The 22,279-nt window shown below is 42.3% G+C and overlaps 1 protein-coding gene across 3 annotated transcripts in view; it reads left to right on the plus strand.

Annotated features, from left to right (window-relative positions):
- The window catches only part of elavl4 (ELAV like neuron-specific RNA binding protein 4), a 66,256-nt gene extending 45,755 nt beyond the window's left edge, over window positions 1–20,501 (plus strand). For 2 of the 3 annotated variants that reach the window (XM_076087892.1, XM_076087895.1), the window contains 4 exons: window positions 1,708–1,861; window positions 11,672–11,897; window positions 17,132–17,170; window positions 20,123–20,501. In XM_076087892.1, coding sequence (XP_075944007.1) covers window positions 1,708–1,861; window positions 11,672–11,897; window positions 17,132–17,170; window positions 20,123–20,450 — 747 coding nt within the window. In that variant the 3' untranslated portion in view covers window positions 20,451–20,501. Of the gene's footprint in view, window positions 1–1,707; window positions 1,862–11,671; window positions 11,898–17,131; window positions 17,171–19,208; window positions 19,233–20,104 lie in introns of all 3 variants that reach the window. The other variant, XM_076087894.1, reaches the window with a different exon arrangement.
- The last annotated feature ends 1,778 nt before the right edge of the window (window positions 20,502–22,279 follow it).

Genomic DNA, 22,279 nt, shown 5'->3' on the forward strand with positions numbered 1-22,279 from the left:
ACACACTCCAGTTTAACACGCGCACCAAACCGCACTCGTACACAATAGCGCTCACAGCTTGAGGAGGTGTTGATGGATTAGACATCTGGAGTTGGCTGACAAAGAGAGAAAATGAGGGAGAGCTGCACAGAGGAGAAAAAAAGGAGCAAAAAGCGGCAGAATCTGGAAGAGAGAGAAAGGTTTAGTGAGGCAGTGCGCAGGAAGGAAGCAGAGGGAAAAGATCCAGGCAGCAAAGGAGAGAGAGATGCAGAGAGGAAGAGGAAGACAGAGGAGCTGAGCAGAGAGGCCAAAGAGAAAGGATGTGTGAAAGGAAAGTGAGACATGGGGAGAGCCAGATGTTCCCAATCCCATTCTCCCACCGTTAGAGTGCAGCAGGATTTCCATGCTGTTGCTCAAGGATATGACTGCATATCCACCATATTTGCCTTACTTTGACCTTATTTGATGGCTTATGTCTCCACTTGTCAGAGGTAATGAAAGCACTCCAAGGGAAAGCTGCTCCAGTCGGCAGCAGTTGTAATGGGATTTAGGCAACTTTTGCTTGAGCAAAATCGTGTCTGCACATGAGGATGTTGGGGACAACGTTTGACAAGTGAAAGTTCTCTGGTAGAGAGCTGCTGCTGGGAGCCACACACAGCACAATATAACCAGTTATCGCCATTTGCACCATTAGAGAGGACATTCATCCACAGTATACTCTAAGTAGAAGATTATGTGTGTGTATGTGATGTGTGTGTGTGCATGATTATGGACATGTGCATGGGGATAAGTGTTTCTGTACGCGTGTGACAATGAGTGAAATTGTGTGGGGTGAGTGGTAACACGAGGAAGTCTTTTTACTCCATCTGTGAGATTGCTGTCCAGGCGAGTGTTTGCAAGGGCAAGACTGTAATGGATTTGATGTGCTGGTGTTAGTTTTTGTGAGTGTGTGTATGGTTGCATGGGCTTTCACAGCATACTGCAGGTAAGAAAAATCAGAAGGGACACAGTGGAAAAAGATTTACTCCCAGTTCTAATCCTTAAGAAATGCAGGGCAGATGCTCTGCAGTAGAGAGCATGTTGAAGGTTTTACCCGTGCTGTATACCTACTGAACGTAACTAAACTGATGATTTACTCTGCAGGATTTGCAAGACTAAAGGGCACTTGGTTAAAATACTAAAGGCTGTTGGTTACTTACTATTAGGCTCATTGCTAATGTTTAAATGAAATAGCCAACTGAAAAAAGACATATGCAAACACAATATATGAACTCTTACCATTCTTTTCTCCATTCTTTGACCAAAAAGTCTCTTAATTCACCCAATTGATTCAACCATACAGAGTTTGCATCCTAATACTATTAATCCTGTTCCCCTGGCTGCCAGAGCTGTCCTTTCACACCTGTTGTGTCTACTCAAGGGAACAAAGTTCCCTCTGCCTCCCCCAGCAAACGACTCAAGTGTTATCTCTCCAGTGTTCTAAGCAGCTAAATCTTTTCCTGACAACGATAATCCCCACGGCAAGGTGTGCTAAGAAAACACAGTCACATTTTCCTCCCTGTGGAGGATCCAATGACCCGCACCCCTGCCCATCCAAAATCCTTGTATCTCACGCTTTAATCTTTTTTAGATTTAACCCCCCCCCCCCCTAGGAAGTTAATGACTTGTACAATACTGGAGCTGTAATTTATTTACACAAGCCCTCTGACTCCGCATCTTTTCCTACAGGTGTCATATGCACGACCCAGCTCAGCCTCCATCCGTGATGCCAACCTGTATGTGAGCGGCCTGCCCAAGACTATGCCTCAGAAGGAGCTGGAGCAGCTCTTCTCCCAGTACGGACGCATCATCACCTCCCGCATCCTCGTCGACCAGGTCACAGGTATCCATGGGGCAGCGCCTCCTCTCTCTTCACACTTATACACAGACTCACGTGATCAGCCAGGCACCGAGCGTTTAAAAAAAAACACCAAAAAACGTTTGTTTCCAGAATCCTGAAATACACCTATGCACATCTAAATCAATAAATATGCTGTGTGCTGCACAAAAGAGAAGATATTATTTCTGCCTGTTGCGCAAGTAGCAACGTACTTTCTTCAGCCAACAAAGATGGCAGCTGTAAGTGACATATTTCTCTGCACTTGTCTCTGAAACTGTAAACAAGTAATCTCAAGTGTAACATGTAACTGTAGCACTATGTGTCACTCACATCCACACTCAATGTGTTAATTCTACGGAGTACAGGACCATCCGTCATCTTTGCATAAAATGAGTGCAAGTAAATAACTTAATGAACATGAAAACGCATGAAATTTGACAGAAAACGACCTCCTGAAAACATTTGCTCTGTGTGTGGTAACACATTGTGAAAAAGTGCAGGAAGGCAGAAGTACTTCAACAAAGGATATCCGACTTCTGTAGATGGGTACATATTCATAGATCATCGTCAACCAAAATAAAACCGATGTACCAGCATCCAAAGATATTTATTCTAATATTGTAAAAAAATGATTTCCACCATATCGCCCAGCCCTATTGTCCACCAAGCATTGACTAGTGAGTGAGTGACCCCAATAGCAGATTTTACGACCACGACCGTAGCTCCGGGCGCCGTCGTAAAAACAGTGATTACATGAGATACACAAGCTGTGCAATATACATGCTCAATTACACATTCCACTACATCCAAAACACAGGAATGAATCACATCAGTCCATTTTATTGCAGAAGAACCCCTCCAGCGTGTCTCTTAGATCCATTTCAGGGGTGGTGTGTGCCTACAGGCTGCAACCTGCTCCAGTGTTATGTGCAATGTGTACTGATGAAGCAGAAAGGGAGCAGCATGCTGTAAGCCACACTCATTTGCCTAAGCAGAATAAATCACTGCTGGCGGTGAAGTGCACGCCTGTCTGTACACACTGAGACAGGAGGAGGAGAGAGGGCGAGAGGAGAGGGGAAAGCAGAGGAAAGGAAAACAAAGGAGAGGAGAAAAGGAGACAGGGAGTGCAGACGAGGGGGGGGGGGGGAGAAAAGCAAGTAACAGAGGGCGTAGATGAGCAGAAACGTGGGAAGGAGAGGAAATGAGAAGAGGGAGGAAGCGAAGGGAGAGCTAGGGAGGGGTCCAGTGGAAGGGAAGTGTGAGAGAAAAGGAAGGGCTATTTCTACCCTCATCAACACACATGTAGATGAAGTGTGCTCATCTCCAGCAGATCTGTCTTTACAAACAGCCCCGTCGTGCCACCATGCTACATAGCCCCAGGGGACTCCCTGCAAAGTGATACAGCCACGCAACACACAGCAAGGCCACCGAAAACATATGTGTTCAACCACAGCCACATGCACATCTCTTCCCAGCTCAGGCCACATGCCATGAATAAAACAAATCTCAACACGGGTGGTGCTGGCCACAGGAAGGCAATGTTTCCATGCATTTGCCATACAGTAGGTTGGGTTCACAAGAGCATGTTCAGATAAAGTGCTGCATTGGTTTTACTTCTACCATTGGGGATAGGATGAGCACCCAGATCAAAGGAAAATAAATGCTTAGTTGAGGGAATTAATGTTATGTTGAGTTAATTGTTCCTTCTCTCATCCTGAGATTTAACCTGGGCTTGGATAAACAAATTGGTGTTTCAAACAGCAAAATCAAATATTTACAATGATGTATTCCACACTATGTTGTATTTTTCAGACATTTTCAAATAATTGAAAGATTTAGTTCCTTTCTCGCACACTGCCAATTGTTTGATGCCACTTAAACAAATTCCTACTTTACTAATTTACTCTAAATTACTCACCAATTTCAAACCCAACTTCTTTCATCGAATGGTACTCGTGAAAAGGGTTATCGGCGGGCCTTACAGTACAACAGTTGGTGACGTCACCTGACCGAAAAAGTTTGAACTACAGCTATCATTACCAGACATCCATTTTTTTTCTTGCAGCATGCAGACAGTGTATTTATCACTGGTCACTTCATTTATACTTAGAGCAGGAGGTGTTTTCGCACTGAGCCTGCACACACCCTCAACTACAGTAATTGCTCTCCTCACTATCACCCTACCTACTGTACCTGCTCTAAAACTGAAACACATGCGCACACACAGAGACGCAAAGATAATAATAAGAGATGTTCTGCAAGGTGTCCCCAGAGGGTTAAGGATCAGCAGGAGAAATGTTAATGATCAATTAGATGTGAGAGTTGCTGGTGATTAAAAACATGGAGGACTTTAGAAGGGCCCTGAGAGCAGTCTGCCGACATCATTGACTCGTCTTTTTCTTCTCTCAGTTACTGTACAGGCATACGCACACAAGACACATACACACCCACACACTCGCTGCCATTAAGAGAGAAATGGGCTGCAAATTAAAACTCTCCCGTGACAGCCAAAAATGTAAGTACAGAACAAGAAAGTAGAGGCAGAAAAAAAGATGGAGAAAGAGGGAGACACAGAAATACTGTGTCAGACTGCTTTGTGGTCCAAAAACCTGTGCATTGTCCAGTATTTTTTTTTTTGTACATACTGTTGTTATGACGCCATTATCAAATGGTGCCTTGAAGTCGTGTCACAGGTCATCAGTGACTCACCAGTGCCCCCATGTTTATTGAATTAGGAACCTAATCAGTGCCTGGAATCCAATTTACTCAGCAATTCACTGTTTCTACTCAAGTAGGGACTGATTTGAGACACACCCTAACACTGTCCACAGAAATAGAGTGGGCTGTAGAGACGAGTGATGCATAGACCGAAAATACATAGAAAACGCAATGAAGTTGTTGAAGGAGCCGATGTTCTCCAGTGACCATCGGCAGATGGGCCGATAATCACCAGTTCCAGCTCTGCTAAATTGGGAACATGAAGTCTGTTCTCTAAATGACCTCCTCATCAACAGGATGCACCCTGCAGTCACTCTTCTGTTCACAAAGACAAGAAGGAACTTTAGAAACATCGCTGTTAACATCACTTACAGTCAGAAGCAGCAGAAACAAAGTCCACTAAAACCACCAAATTGCCCCAGAGACTCAGAGAGTGAACACAAAATTGACTTGACAAGAATATCTCTCCATGTCTTCCTCCATCCCATCGCCCTCCTCTCTCCCTTCCCCAGTCTATTGATTCCTTCTGGATGGATAAGAATATTTTGTCTCTTTATCAGTGCAAATAGCACTGGTCGGATTCTCCCCCTTTCCTTTCTCTCTCTCTAACCTCCAGGGACGGCAGCCAGGCCGTGATCTCGTGCTCCGACTGCTGGTTTAAGCTAGCCTCAATTTGAAACAGATATGATATCAGGGACAGCTTTGGATCGATATTTGTCTCTTCCTAGTTCTTCATCCCGGACCTCTATGCGGGCAGAGGTCAATGCTTACCTGATCAATGTACAAGTACAATCGATCCACATACTTGGCTTCTACAAACGTTGGTTCTGATGTGAATTGCTGCTCAGTGTGTGTCTGGGTTGGCTGTGAAAAGACCGATGCTGAGCTCCCTTCATGTGGGATGGAAGGTAGCAATGGCAAGGATTCCCATGGCAACAAGACGCAAGTGTTCATGGCATCATACAACTCAAGATTTAGTGTTGTGTTTTGCCCACTGAATGAATAATTATTTGGTATTGAGCAGTTGTATTATTGTTCCTGATCAAAATAGCGTTAAATTAAGGTTCAGTTACCTTGAAATTTTGCTGGCATGAGGCGTCCATGTTTGAAAGCTTTTCAGACATTTTGGGTATTATTTCTTGCCAAATGTCAAAACTCGCTTCGCCTAGACAAGAAACATGATAATGTTTGAGAAGTTTAATGCTCAAACATGCAGCATTACAAATATGCTGCCAGAAGCACATGATGGGTCTCTTAAAGTTACATTAAAGTTTATGGAGGTATTGAAAGTCCAGTCGTGTCGTGTTTGGTGTGTATGACGTTGCACATTTTTATTGTTGAACCGTTGTGTGCAGTTAGTGACTCTGTTGGAGGCTATAAAAAATGTTATGATGTTCACGTGCAACAATAATGGCACCGCTGACAAAATTGTTGGCAGATTTGCTTGCTTTGTGACTCACCCCTGTAAAATTTGACCAAAGCTATTTTACTTTAGCACAACTGAAACGCCACTTTTGCTAGAACTTGGAGAGGAAGCACACAAAGCTGTTATCCCTTGTAATTTGGTATTTTTAGAGGAGGAAAGAGAGAGACACAAACAGACCGGAGAGTGTCAAAAGTCTCCCCAGGAACATACAACTGACCGGTTTCATGTGAGTAGGTTCATAGACATTCGTGACCTCTATATTCTGCAGCAGCCTGGTGTTTGGTTGCATATGATTTACTCAAGATTTTACATTATCGGTCATAAAAAGAGCACCCTTTTCTGGCTTTTTGTCACGTTAGAGGCTGCAGAATGGACACCCACTTTTGTCCTACTACTTTTACTTGGCTGTCGTGATTTCACCAACTGAAGGGTAAAAGATTTCATACAGTCTAAAAGCAATGTTGGTCGTGAGTAGTAGTAAAAGCTATTCAATAATCTGCTGGCATTCTCTTTTGTCACACTGAATTTAATGGGACTATTGTTTGGAATATGTTAAATCCAAATTGTTTATTTTATTCAGTCTTATTCTGTACCATTTAGTTTGCCCTTGCTGGTGAAATTTGCAAAACGATCAGTTCAAAAATCCTTCGTGTGCGGAGCATTGAAAACAGATCAGCACCACCAAAGCCAATTTTCTCTAAAACACCAGCATCTCTCTGTGCTGCCTCATCTGCATGAAACTCCCGTCTCCTTTTGTCTCTCCTTCCACCTTTGTGCCATGCCTGCTGTGCTGGGTACAGAAATACCAAAACAACATGCATTTCAAGGTCAGGGAAATGCCACATCGTAGTGTGGCTTGTTGTTAGTCTTTCCAGAGCCATGAAAGTGGAGCCACAGACGTCTCCTCACAAGACTGCTCGGCTTTACAGTTTGCTTTTTGCTTTCTTCTTGTACTCCGACCGTTCACGTTTGCACAATTTATTTATTTTTTATCTCAAATGAATCGCCCTTCCTCTGTACGGTTGGTATGTTCTCCCCTCTCTTGACTTGAATAATGGATGTTCCCCTTCAGACTGACACCACACTGAATCCTTGTTCTCTGCCTGTCCAGCAGCAGAGAACAGAACGGTCAAGGTAATACGAGCAGAGTTGCACTTTCTGGGAGGGACGACTTGTACCATCGTCCCTCTGCCTTTAGTTTCTTTCCCCCCAATAATCCAACTGCCTCTGTGGTAGCCGACAAACATTCAGATATGCACATTGATACATGCGCACACGCACATTAGACAGATGGTTGAAGCTCTGCTCTGACAGAGGCTAAAGCATAGGGCACCTCCACTCTTCAAAGTCTCTTCGCCTCTCCTCTCGCTGCTTTTTCAAACGCCATCTGTACCCAGGAACACTAATCTTACTTAAAACAAGGACATTGCTCTTTTTTTTTTCTCCCCATGATTAGAAGATAGCAGGAATAAGATTTCTTTCTTCCTCTGCCGTATTATCAAGTCTTTCGGGATGGCAAGTCTTATCATTTGATACAGTTGGCACAATGTAGCTTCTCAAGTAAAAGATAAAAAGATGAGAGGCGGAGCGGCTGAAAACATGTTTGCTTATGTATGCGTGCATCATTGCATGCGTCTAGCTCAGTGAGTGCATGGGCTTGCCCTGCTTACAATGATACAATGCACTAGATGCATGAAACTGTGCGTGTTTGAGAGAGAGAGAGAGAGAGAGACAGAAATGTGTCTTTCGTTACACTGAAGCCAGGTTTCTCACAACTCTCCTCTCCTCTGGTCTCTCAGAGGAGCAGTCATTTCTCTCAGTCAGTGTTTGGGGAAATGATAGTAGGTTTTAGAGAAAGATCGTCTATGTTTGAGCAGGAGCAAGCGAGAAAAGCACTGTTTCCTTTCATCATCGTCGTCGTCATCATCCTTTTAGCATCACCTCCTCACATTCTCTTCTATCACCTTCTCTCCTTTTTTCCTTTCCTCCCTCTCTCCTCGACTCCCACTTTTCCCTTTCTCCTTTTCATTCCTGCCTTGCACTCTTCCCCACCCCCCAGCACTCGCTTCTCGTCTCCCGACTTCTCTCTCTCTCTGTTTCCCCCTCCCCAGATTGAGGTAGCGTGTTATTAGTAAGGCAGCCAATGTGCCTGTCGGTGTGTGTTAGAGAGAGATAAGCACAGGTAGAGAGAGTTACATAAGCCGCTGTTGATTACTGTGGAGGAAAGGGAGAGCAGAAAAAGAGAGTGAGAAGAAGAGAGGGAGAGAGTGAGAAAGACGGATTGCTGTACCTTAGTAAGTACATTGTGCTCTAATGTTGCCTGTATGGCTGGCTGGCGGTTGATAAGTAGCCGAGGCTTCTGGGGCTGGTTGAAAGGACAGTCATTAGGTGGGACTCCCGAGACTGGCAGCTTGCTTCGTAGATTGCAAGTTTGTTTTTGTTATGTTTAACGGGAGAAAAATAAACTCTCTTCAAGGTTTACAACGTTAATATGGCATGACAGAGTGGTAATAAACAAACAGCGGAATACACTTTGAATAATCTGCTTCATGAATACACACTGATTTAAAACTAGTTCATTCATTTCATCTGCGAGTAGTTTTTATTTTTAAATACCAGGATACGGATAAGTCTGGTGGTCTTCTGGATTTTGTTATTTTCAACAAATGCCATGAAAAGAACAAAAGCAACAATACATTGATCGTATTGTTGCCCGTGTTGCCAAACCCTGATAGAGCCTGCTCCTCTGCGCCATAGACCTCCATTGTTGAGCATTTATCAAAAACACAACAATGAGCCACACCCGTCACACTGGGTGACCTGTTCATTCAGCACCGTGAACATGGGCGTTGTAGTTTATTGTAGAGTCAATCCCACATACACCGTCCTGCTGCTGTAAACATTACCGAGCTCACGAAACATGTATTTTGAAAACAGTGTCCAATCAAAAGCTCTAGAATGGCTCCACTAACAATATGAAACTATACATTTATGAGTCATCTTTAAAGATATACTCTGTCATCAGTAAGAACAGGGCTTAAAGGGGAACTACACCCGTTTTACAAATTCAAACATGTTCCTATGGTCCAAGACAGTCCAAAAATACTAGTAAATTAAACAACTCTCCCACTACTCTTGTGTAGACACATATAGGAGATAATGCACACACACACACACACACACTGTAAAATGGTGGGTGATGGCGACTATCACCTCACCTCCTTACAATGCTTATGTGCAAACTCAAGGACAAGAGTAGCTAGTGCACACTTGAACAACAAAAGTACACACATAGAAAGGTTAAATCTCTCCCACATATACACACCCGCAATCAGTCACGGAGGATTGCAAATGATCAGGGACACCTCCAATGCTCTTTTCACACTTCATTCTCAATAGCACCTCTTCAAGTCATCACTTAAGTATGTGTGTGTGCGTTTGTATGTGTGTGTTTGTGCCGTGCCTTCATCAGTATGCCAAGCATTTGTCCAGAGGCCCTCCAGCCAGAACCAGCTTAGGAGCAGCTCAATGCCAAACAAGTGTGAGGATTAAAGGACGAATACAGTCCTCCCCTCCCTCCTCTCGTCTCAGCGGAGGAAGTGAACGAGCAATGCTCTCCTCTTCCTTAACTACCGCTGAGGTGCCCTTGAGCAAGCCTTTTGGAGTTGCTAAGTGCCTTGCAGCAAGTAGACTGTTGTGAAATTGGGCAGATTCCAAATATCAAGGTGAAGCATGGTGTCGGATGAGTTTTAATGCTTATTACATTTTCAAATCTAAAAAAAGTCTTTTACCAATCACGCTTACTGACGCGCACAAACAGCTCTCCCCAAAGACACAGCACTGACCTCTATTTTACCTCACATACAGCACATGCATGACAACTGATAAATGAAGAATACCGGAGGAACAGCAATGGTTATTGTTTGCGCTGTGTGTAGATCCCGTTAGAATTGTTATTTTTCTGCTTCTGACAAGCTAATTAAAATGTACAGGTACAGAGTTGGCACGAGAGGAAGTTAGGAAGGGGAAATTGTGGAAGCCTGTCAGGGGAGAAGGAGCCAGATAGGTAAAAAAAAAGAAAGAATAAAACAGAATAATTTACAATGAATAGCAATTCAATTATTGAGATCATCCAACAGGCGGAAGGCAAATGCTTTTGTTTGGGTCTGTGTAGAGCAGAGTGTGGGCGGTCAGTTAAGATTGTTGATTTATTTCACAGTTGCAGAGTCTGAACCTTGTATATTACACATCTGAACAACAAACTAATTGGTCATCGTTGTCAGTTTTTGCCTATTTCCTTCCGTATCGCACCTTAAAGTACTTTACTGCTGCAGGAGAACACTGATCCCTACAGCTTACCGTGGATATGGTTTTTTTGCAATGCTTCCAGTATTTGGAGAAAAGCGAGAACATTGCAGAGAAAGTGCAAATGAGTCAAATAAACTTAGTTTGAGCTGCAAATTATATTTCTAAAATTTTGACTTTCCACCAGATTTGTGTTTCACATTTTTTTTCTTTCCAATTGAAACAGTTTTTCAAATAATACAGATAACGTCAGTAAATGATTTAATAATTAATAATAAGCTCCACCTGAGATATATATAAGATATGTTTCATCAACGATTGGCTTTCAAAGAGTGGCTTTTTATTTCGACGCCAGGCTGGAAAGTAAATAACCTTGTGCTGCCCGTGTCCTGGAGAGATGAAAAGAACAAAAGGGGGAGTGAGATCGTCGAGGTGCTCTTCCGAATAAGAATTCAGGGGAGCAAGCGCCATGAGACAATCCAGCAGGAAGTATAAAAAAGAGCTGGGGAGAGGGATAGGCATGTACAAAAATGTGGAATAACAATAAGGAGGGTTTTTATGTGTGAGAAAGAGACTGCACACAATGATGCTCAAACACGAAATTCCCCCTCTTTCTCACTGCCTCTCTTTTATTCAGTCTCCGTCACGCAGACATGCCTGTGTGCACACACAGTATTATGTAAATAGTCTCTTCGGCAGAGTGCTGCTGTCACTGGGCGAGCATCCTTTGGGCCATCTAGGCAGCCTCATTAAAACAAGGCACAGCATCCATTAATAGATACCAGTGCGCACATGCACACATACATATATTTATTGTATATACAGTCAGTAACGCACACGGAGCATTCACCGACACCAATAAGTACCTCCCATGGAGCACAGTCTCTGAATGTTCCTCTCAGGTGGCAGTCAAAAAATATCTCCAAGGAAACGGCTCAAATGTCACTGAGAACAATGCATGAAGAGTGTGTGTGTGTACGGCTGACTGTGACTGGAGCTAGCATGAAGGAAGAATGGATTGTGTGGCTTTAACCAGACTCGGGACCAATGCCACAATACAGCCTCACATGCACAGTCTACGGCTCGTGTGTGTTGCTATTATACTATTCATCTCTGTCTTACCTCTTTCTCCACACCCACAGTAAACCGTTGTAAATGCAGCACAAGGTTTAATTTCAGAGGATTTAAAAAAAAATAAAAATGAAAAGACTACTACTTGGAAAAAAAGTGTTTAACATTGTTGGACTGGAAAAACACTAAATTGAGCCAAACACGTAGTAGAAATGTATGGACCGTGGATGTTGTGTCTAAACCCTGTAAAGTAAAAGGGGCCTGTGTTTGTTTTTGATCTGCTGGCCCCGCAGGTGGCTCCCGAGGTGTGGGCTTCATCCGCTTTGATAAGAGGATAGAGGCTGAGGAGGCCATCAAGGGCCTGAACGGACAGAAGCCAACAGGGGCCGCCGAGCCCATCACGGTCAAGTTCGCCAACAACCCCAGCCAGAAGACCAGCCAAGCCCTCCTGTCACAACTCTACCAGTCCCCCAATCGCCGATACCCAGGCCCCCTCCACCACCAGGCTCAGAGGTTCAGGTGAGTGCTGGGGCGGGTGCATAGAAAGGGTCATGGAGGAGCAAGTGGGGCAGGGAAGAGACAGGATAAGGTGGGAAAGGGTTCAGGTTGTGTTTTGAAACGCATACTGGGTAACTGGGATGTGTAATGCAGAGTTTCCCAACCTTGGGAGCTGACCCAGTGTACGGTTTTCTGATATTTATTTGGTGACCTCATCGAAATTCCTATTTAAAGTGACTGGATTCTATTGTTCTGTAATTCTGAAGGCAGTCCTGCTTGACAAGCAGCTTATAATGTGTCATAGAGTTGCAAAGTGGGAGGACCCATTTCAGGCGCCCCTGGTTCCAGAAGTAAAAGTCCCATCCTTTTTCTCCACAAACAATGTCACGTGACTCACACTTGTGGACGTGAGACTCTCGTGTTTGATGATTGAATGATTGAAAATATCTGGTTCTTTGATAAAATGTCAAAGATTTTGGCTTGTATAGGCTACATTAACCATAAGGTGAGAAGTTAACTATGTCTCCCAAGGTGCATTTTGTTAAATTCAGGTTTTTTTTTTTCAAGCTTAAATATTTAGTTTTGTGTGTTGTTCTTACTACTACGTAATATTAATACGTAATACTTAAAACTAATGGCTGCAACATAAACCGAAAGCATTGTTACATAAACTGGGAGCCTTTTAATGGGGATTCATAGTGGGAAATATACTTCCAGGAACCTGCTCCTCCTACTTCCCAGCGCTATGCCAGAGACATTATGATGTAACAGAATGAAACACAAAGTACATTAGGCATAATGTGATGTCACTAGGGCCATCTGCCCAAAAGGTTGGGAATCTCCAGGTTCAAGTGTTCAAGTTAAGCATGAAGGAAGCAAGTAATACTCATCAGCAAACTTTACTAACAGTACTAGTTTATAGATCATATCATGAATTCTCAAACAAGTATGTCATCAAATGGGGTCTGATTGATGGCGTGATTAACATTTGGAAAACTTCTGTGTGTTTGGTATCATTAAATGACAAACAGGATTCCTATTTCATATGTGGATATTTAATATCATCAGTCTCAGACTCGATAGCAAATATTCTTGGTTGATGTAACAATAAATGAGTTTAATAAAGGAATCACGTCTGTTCCAAACAACAGGCCCGATTTGGAAAACATTTCCACCAAATGCAATTTGCAATGTTCGAACAGGGGATGTCACACCCGCACAAAGAGCGCATGAGTCATAGCGACGTCAGTGAACATTTGTTTCAGCAAAGGCTTCCCCCTTTTTGAGCGGCAGGTGTGAGCTCTGCACCTGGTGCAGGTGTCAATAAATCAGACCCTGTGAGCGCTCTGTGTGGGTCCACCCGGATCAGAGAGGAACTGTTCATAAGAGACTGTGGGGTTCTGTCGTTCACAACTACGTATTTCCCCTCATTTCATCATGCTGCCATCATGTCAACACAGACTATTCCTGTAGCCTGTGCAAAAAAACATGTGTTTGGATAATAATATTGGAACTTTTTATCAAACAAAAGCATCGTTGTCTTTCTGACTTTAAAGCCCTAATTCTGCATGATATGGTCACAGTGATACAATGAACCACAATGTTACTTTTGTATTTGACCCACTTCAAATACACTGTCAATATAAAAACACATTTGCAGGATTTATGAGACATAATCTATTGTATTACGTCCTTGCATTAGAAGCTGGAAGTTATTTAAGACAGACTAATGTCTTACATCCAATAAACAAAGGGCAAATTAAAACAAGTGACAACATTTAAATAAATATATTTTAACCTTGTTTCAACTTGATGAAATTGAGTGCATATGAAATACCTTAAAGCTGTTTTCTAAAAATGTAATTTATCTCCACAACAAGCTATTACAATACACCATATACAGTCAAAGGCTGAAACACTGTATATATTGCATCCTCCCTGGTCATTTCCAGTCACTCACTAACTACGCAAACAATATATATATCTTTTTTAATGTTTTATATGACACCTACAGAGAGTTTGGGCTTACTTTCTTGAGGTCATGTCACCTTTCACCTCAACAAAACACAAGACAGAAACAGGTGATTGTATGATGTTACGCTCCATCATCCGATCCGACGGGAACGTCTCAGAATTGGAGAGAATGTGTGCTTATACAATTTCCTCTCTCTTTCAATAACACTAAGCCGGTCGTGCTGTTTACTCTCTATCAAAGTCAGAGCTTGGAAGGTATTTTTCTTCTGGAGCGGCTTCCCTGGTGTGACACCTGAGCGATGTAGCGTGGCTGTGTGTCTGTGATACGCCAAGCCAATTTACAGGCTCCGCAGGAGAGCTGTCGCTTCTCATCACAACTCACAACCACAGGACACTTCGGCACCGTGTCTCTGTGCTCCTGCTCTCTGCTCCTAAGCCACACCTCAACACTGTAGAAGTTAAAAATGTGCTCAATGTAATAACCCTGAGCTATTGTTTGCTCTGTTTATCCCTTAAAAAGACTAAATTAAATCTAAAGTAAGAAATGTAATAGTGTGTATTAAATGTAAACAAAAAAATGAGGCAAAAATCTACTGATGTATGCCAGAAACAAAATGAAATGTAAATTAGCGCTGGAAATACAATCCATCACAGATTGTAAAACCGATACTTGTTTAACATACTTAACAAGTTTGTGCTAAGACCCAAGTTAAAAAATAGAATCACAAATGCATCAATCCTGTGTGACTACATCACATGGTTTATCTATAATGTGCTTGTACAGCATGGTCCCTCTCCAAGCCAAGCAAACATCAACACACAGAACAGCGAGCCCTAGATCCCAGCTCGTCTCTGATCCGCTGTCGTTAACTAATGGTACTAATTAGCAAATTAGCCTTATTATATCCAGGGCAGGAGCCAATTTTAATTGAACAGATTGTTTAAAAAAAAAAAACAGAGAGAAGACAAAAACACCCATTCTTCCATTAACATGCATTGAGAGAAAGCACAAAAGCCCTATTGTTTATATCGAGCTTGGAGAGGCAGTGTGAAAAGCTGGCAGAGTGTTTGCGTGGTGAGTGTACATCAGTGTGCGTTCGTACATGTGCGAGAGGAACAGATAGTGAGAGAGGGAGAGAGAAGGAGAGAGAAAGGGGGAGAGAGAGAGAGAGAGGGAGAGAGAAAGAGAGAGAGAGTTAGCAGCAGGTTGTTTTGTTGTGCCCCAACGGCCCGGCAGCCAGCAGATGTCTTCGTGCTCCCGGACCTGGAGCGCCTCTCCTCTGAGTACCCTCTCCAATTGACTCGTTTACCCACAAAGCATCCTGCTTGTTCTCTTCCCACGTAATGGGCTAATTACCGCTTTAATGATTCCGTATATCCTACGTTTTGGTAATGTTAAGAGAGAAAAGTGCTACAGTGCATACACACTTTGAACCCAGACAACAAGTAGTCCTGCAATATACTCAGATGGTTTATATAAAATGTAAAAAGGTTACATAACTTAATTCAGTTGGTGGGTATTTCATCGCAAGAACTTAAGATATGACTTTATTTAGATATTTAAAAAATGTAAATGCACTTAAAAATAAAAACAGCAACTAGCCACTATAACAAAAACATTTTAGAGCACAGGTTATTACAGTGCTCTTCAGTCCTGATCCTCAGTACTCAGATTTCTGCAAGATTTCTAATTCATAAGGTACTTAACTACAATTACCTGGCATCCCGGTGATTAATTGTCCCTGATTGGAGGACTACTGATCTGTTATCTCTAACATGCAATGTAAATTTAACTTTAAATGATCAATATGAATATTATTGTGATTGTTATTATACAAATTATTTAATAAAAAGCCTTCAAAACCTAATTGATTTCTTAATTTAAATAAACTAATAATTAAGTTCTGTGTTTCTCATGTGAGAAAATACTAATGTAGCTTTTGAATGGTGTAATTGTAGAGTAGTTACCAGGATTATGTTGTGATAAAAAACAAAAAATATTCAATACATTTTTTTTATGTATGTAGCAGTTGTGTTGGAAGAAAGCAAATGCTTGTTGACTGAAAGAGAGAAGGAGAAACAACCTGCGTAGGCGAGGCTAAGTCAGAGAGTTTGTAGTGTTTTCAAGAGGAACGAGGCGTCACTGGCCAGCTGTTGCTCAATAAGCCGTGGCCCCTGTCCATTAGGCCAGAAGAGTTAATAAGACATGAGACAGGCCAGACCCAAGTGAGGAATGAAGGTCATTGAGTCACCAAGCAGACTGCATCCATCCAAGAGGGCCCACATTTCATACAGCCTACAGGTTTCTGAAGTCCAGCTCACAAACACACACACACACACACACACAGCCCGCTGGGTTCTTAAACCACACACACACTTTCACACAAACTGCACACTGGCTGACTGGCTGTCGCTCACAGGGCAAGTTATTATGAAACCACAATTCCCAAAACCTAACTCTTTTAGACAGAGGACACCCTCTGACTAACACGCAGCCATTCCACCTGACCCATTAGCACTTAACAGGTTGACCCCGACCACAAAGACAGACATTCGCAATTTCATGGCTAGTTTAATGTTCAGTTGTGTTTTTGTTGGTCCACCTCATAGAAAACATACTTATCATAATCACCTCTCTCGCTCACCATCATTCAAATGCCAAACCATTACACTGACAGAACTCTGGATCGTTTCCTGTCATCTCAGGTGTTCTCTCAATTGAGTCAACACTTATTAAAGACCGTAGTTTATGAAAAGATTCTTTTCTCCATCTTCAAATAAACCATCAATGTGGTGGTATAAATTGTATGGATACCCTACATGTAAAGTAAACCGAGGATTTGCCCTTGCATAGCACTATGGCTAGCCTAGCATCCTAGTATAGCCGTGTGCCATGCTATGTTCCCGCCCTGCCGCCATCAGTGCTCTGTATGTGACTATAATAGCGAAGTGTCCACTGCTGTAGTATTGTATAACAGTTAACCAGTCACACCTACAGTAACGTCGATGCTCCTGTAACACTGTGCTCTGGCATTAGCTAGTGCAGCGCTACGCCAAAGCCTGTGAAGTAGCGCAGTGGCCGACCACACTGATGGTACTGTGGCTTCATTAACTGATGATAGCATTTTCTGGTGGGGCTCCTCAGTGTAATGGGCCAACTATAGATGGGTTTGTTTGCTCTTGAGTGAGGAGGACCATGCAGTAGGGACTTAACATTAGTTCCATTGAGTGAGTCGACCATCTGCCCACCATTAACCCCAGAACCCTCCTTCTCTTTACAGGCTGGACAATTTGCTTAATATGGCCTATGGCGTAAAGAGGTAATTAAAAACTTCACCCAATGCCAGATGTCCATGTTGACTCAATGATTTTTCAATATCCTTTTTTTCTGTTCTTTTTTTTATTATTATTAGTTTACATTTCCTTGTATTTTTGCAGTCACTTTGCGTTTGACAATTCGTTGAAGGTCAACTGCATTTTTGGTTCTTTGATTTGTTTGGGTTTTCTTCTCGTAAGCTTGAGTTGGTTTTAAAAGCCTTCCAATCACTTAAGGTGTAAAAAAAAAAAAAAAAAAGTCAGTCTTTGTTTTCAATGGTGATGAATTTGCTTTGTTTTGATTATGACAAGTGCTGGTGTTGTTGGGATTGTTTTGGGTTGTTTCTGTGTACTGAATGGATTTTGTTCTCTGGTGTAATACTCCTGATTTCTAGGTGTGTTTTTTTTGTACCGGATTCAGGTTCTCCTGCCTTGTCACTCTACAGCTATTGCTCGGGAACAGTCTTTCTGAAGTAGCACATGTATTCATCACTTTGATTATCTAGGCATTACCTCACTACAACATTAGAATAAAACCCCTCTACATCCACTATCAAGTATGTACACAATTATTTATGACATAGAAGTACATCTGGAAGCCATGACAAAATTACATATTGCCTTTAATTTCTTGGCAGTACTAGCTGAGATGAGGTAGTGTTCGGCGAGGACACAGGATGAGGCTGGATGAACCTGGATCCCTGCTGGAAACAGGAAATGCTGTTTCACTGCAGACAGCTCCAGCTTTGCTCGGCACTGCTCTGCGCGAATTCCTTCCTTTTCGCCTCCCTGTTTCATTTTGCTTTCTCGCTACCATAGGTCTTACATCACCCTGAGCTGTGGTGGAACTGTGGTGATAGACGTTTCAATGTGCTGACCTTGGCATCTTGCAAGCACAGGGGACACCATCTGAAGGCAGTTTAGCAACTCTAACAGAGATGAAGTTTTATCTTGAGAGAAACGCTCCCTTAGCAAGTTCCCCTGAAAAGCTGCTATAAGCCCGATAAGCACTGTAGCCTCACTCTGAGTCTCTTTATAATTTTATAAAGGTGAAAATAGTGTCTGATTCAGCCGTCCTGATTGCAAAGCATGCCATCAACTTAGAAGTGCTTTTCAGTGATCTGAGGTTATTATTTGAAAGAAAAGAGAAGAAAGATGTTAAGAGCTGGAGATGGTTGGCTTTAGAAAGGACAGAATAGATATCTGGTCAGCTACACTGTTGCTATGCAACCCCTGGTCTCGTCTGTAACATTGGTTAGTGTTTGGTCCCGCTCTGATGGGTACGCTCGCATGCACATTTACACACACACACACACGTACATATACAGGCTCGCGCATCTCAACATTCTTGCAGTGGCAGTGTTAGCTAGCCTCCAAACCTCCTCACATACTTCAGCTTTTGCATATAAATCACCACAAGTTTTTCTTTCCCGCAGCCGAGCATGTCAGACAAGGCCTCGACGTGGTGAAGCCAGTAAAGATTCTTGATACTGGAGAAAATACGAACAAAGGATTGGGAACCCTTTAAATTACAGTTTGCTTTACAGCAAATATGAAATATGAAAAATCCCTTGTATCTCAGTCATAGATTTATGACAGGTTACTATAATCTAATTCATGTTATCATACAGAAATATACTATATATATGTGTGTATGTACACATACACACACTAATATAATCTGTTTTATCTCACTTAATGCACTCAAAAAAAAAAAAGTCTATAAAGAGCAAGAGCCCTCACTAACGATACGCTAACCTCCCTAGGTGCTCGTATTAGCGTCCAAGGCAACTACAATGGCCAGAAGCAAACTCTGCGTGACCAAAGTCATGCAGGAAGGTCGCAGTGATTGCCGGCCATATATAGTCGCTGGAGAGAGTGAGGAGGGTGGGGGGCCCTGAGCAGAAAGCGGCGCTATCGATCAGTGCCACCAGCTCTGGAATAGAACAGAACAGAACACCCTGCAGACTGCGGGAGGAGTGGGAGGAATACACTTTGTACCTTAATGCCACTGGGCGTAAAGTGCTTCCATTTTCCATTTAGTTTGCTCCCCCCCCCCCCCCCCCCCCCTCTTTCATTAAGAAAGCAGCCTTCTCCGAGACAGCTGCAGCAAAGCGGAAATCTCAATTAAAGCACACCCAATAATGCCTATAGTCGTTTCTTGGAGAGAGGTGTCATAAGAAATTATCCTTTTTATCTCATCTACCTTTTATTTAAAAGTGGTGATTTTTTTTTCTTCCCCTCCTTTCCCTTTCCTTTGAGCGGAAAGGCAATTATGTGAAGTCAACTGAGGATTCAAATCTCTTGCATCACAAGAAAAAGGAGAAGATTATGAGGCGAATGAGAACAGATTTAGCAGGCTGGTGCATGATCTTCGATGGATTTCTAGAAACGGTTTAATTCAACAACTTCCTGCAATTTAGCTCCTGAAGGAGCCACTCAAGGACACAAAGAGAGAACCTTCATCTGCATCTCCTTAAGCGGAAATACAGCTCTGCGCTGTCGTCACTCCTTACAGAACACGAGGAGCTCATTTAGTAGTAGCTATGCAGACACGCAGACAAACTCGTGCATTTAGACATGAACACGCGCATACAATAAACACCCATGCATATGCATCCTAATTTATCTGATGTGTATTTTAGCTTGGAGATCAGTTTTTTGTAGTTTGAACCATACACTGTAAAGAGTTAAAAGATGAAGCTTATTATTTATTATGGCTGTAGACAGATGCGTATCAGAAAGTTAAGCGGCATGGCAAGCTTTTATATTTGGAGGGAGGATTATCTTTTAATATTTGGTTCACAGCTTGTTGTTGGAGATAGGTTTTTCACCAGTTTATGGCCATTTCATGTACTAGATGCAAACATTTTGTTCAACTGTGTACTTCAACCTGTTCAATTAAAACTCTCTTTTTCCTCTCTCCCCCTTCTTCTGCTCTCCCTTTCTCCTCTCAGGTTCTCCCCCATCACCATTGACAGCATGACCAGCCTGGTTGGCATGAACATCCCTGGGCACACGGGCACTGGTTGGTGCATCTTCGTGTACAACCTGTCGCCAGATTCGGATGAGAGCGTGCTCTGGCAGCTGTTCGGGCCCTTCGGCGCAGTCAACAACGTCAAGGTGATCCGTGACTTCAACACCAACAAGTGCAAAGGCTTCGGCTTCGTCACCATGACGAATTACGACGAGGCGGCCATGGCCATCGCCAGTCTCAACGGCTACAGGTTGGGCGACCGCGTCTTGCAAGTCTCCTTCAAGACTAACAAGACACACAAGTCCTGAACTTTAACAGATAGAAGCAGTTGCCCCGCGACTTTGTCTGCTCCCAAATTGCCCCCAACCTCCCCCCCCACCTCCACCCGTCCCTTAGCCCCTTCAGTCACTACCACTACCACCCTACTACAGCCATCCAACACAGCAAACTCAAACTCCAACCGGAACACAAAGCAACCGACAAACCATCAAACAAATTGAACTAGAAATGGCTTATATTATAACTTTGGACCTATAAGCCAATGTTGCCTATGTATTACAAAAATGAAACGATGAAACATGTTCATGAATTTTTTGGAAGCTCCTGTGATAATGCAGGCTTCTCTTTGTTGTATATTCTTTCTGTTTGTTGTGGTTGTTTAAATGATTTCTCTCTTCTGTGTAAACAGTAGCAAATCCCTGTATTCCCCCTTATTTCAGAGAAGAGAATGTCCTTTTTAGATTGAAACCTTTTCTCTGTCTTGATTCAGGATTTGTTTTTCTTTTGTAAATCCGGATCCACTGTCGTTAGTATTATATGCCTCCCTGTCGGTAAAAGGGAGGGGGCTCTTTTTTAAATTGGTGAACCATTCATTCATTTTTAGTGTGTATCCAAAAGTTCCCCTTATCTATTATAGATGGGATTCCACAATCCCACAAACTCTGATGTAGAAAAAAAAAAAGAATTTCTAACATTGTTTTTGTTTTGTAACGCAAACAAAACATAACGTCTTTCCTCACAGTGGTTCAGGGAGATGGGGCGAGGGAGGGGATGGGTTAGCTTTCCTGATGACACGTTCAGTAATTTAAGAAAAAAAAAATAACACTGTTGCCAAAGAGAAGATCTCTTTGCTTGAAAAAAAATGCGTTTAGAAAAAGATAAAAATAAAAGAGAAAGAAGATCTATTTTTATAAATGATAATTAAAATAAGAATTATTGAAGAATTTTTACAAGAATCTGGATTTGAAAAAAGAGAAAAATATTTTGACTGGCTAACTAGGGGGGGCCGGGGCGGGAGGGAGGGGGCACCACCTTGTCTCGTCGTTCTGCCGTGGTACTTTATAGGATCAAAGGTTGTTTGTTTTTTGGGAAATCCAAGTTGGCAGTGATTTTGTAGATGGAAGGGATGCAAACTGAGGCAGGTGATTTTGGTAATTTTTCACATATGTACTCGTGCGTAATTATTCAACAGCGATACCCAAAAGGGAAGGGAGAGGGGTCTTTCCAAGGCCTAACCATCCTTATAGTCCAGAGCCCAAAGCAAGAAGACCCTTTGTCCACTTGTTTTCCTGTTTTTGTCATCAGTTAATATGGGATATCAGTAAATAGATATATACACATCTATCCATTTAGAGAGCATACTATACATTATCTATATCATTTTCTTCGCTCTGCGTTTGTGAACTTACATTTGAAAAGAACTTCCTTTTAGCGATCAACAGTAGGTGCTATACTACATTATTCACATATCTTAAATATCCAACTTTGTTGTTCTATGTGTTGTTTAACGAAAAAAAAAAACTTTGATGTTGGCATTGAATTGAGCTGCTGTTCTTTGTTTAATATTTGTTTATTGTTGGCCCAAAAATCTGGTGAGACTATTTCTTTGCTGAATAACCAGATGAACGAATTTGGGCCTTGTAAGAATCACTGAACAAATTTTGATTTTGTATTTTTTTGTTTGGCTTGCTGACTTTTAGGTTACTTGCTGAGCGTGAAACGTTTGTCAAAACTAAATGATGATTAGCTAGTTCCGTTAGTCTAGATATTTGTTTCCTTAAAAAGGATCTATGACAACTGTGTCTTTATTTGCTGTGTACAAATAGATGATATATATATATACATATATAGTCTACAT

This window comes from Anarhichas minor, unplaced genomic scaffold (assembly GCF_050575085.1).
Source record: "Anarhichas minor isolate MPS153535 unplaced genomic scaffold, ASM5057508v1 ptg000010l, whole genome shotgun sequence".
Taxonomy (NCBI): Eukaryota; Metazoa; Chordata; class Actinopteri; order Perciformes; family Anarhichadidae; genus Anarhichas; species Anarhichas minor.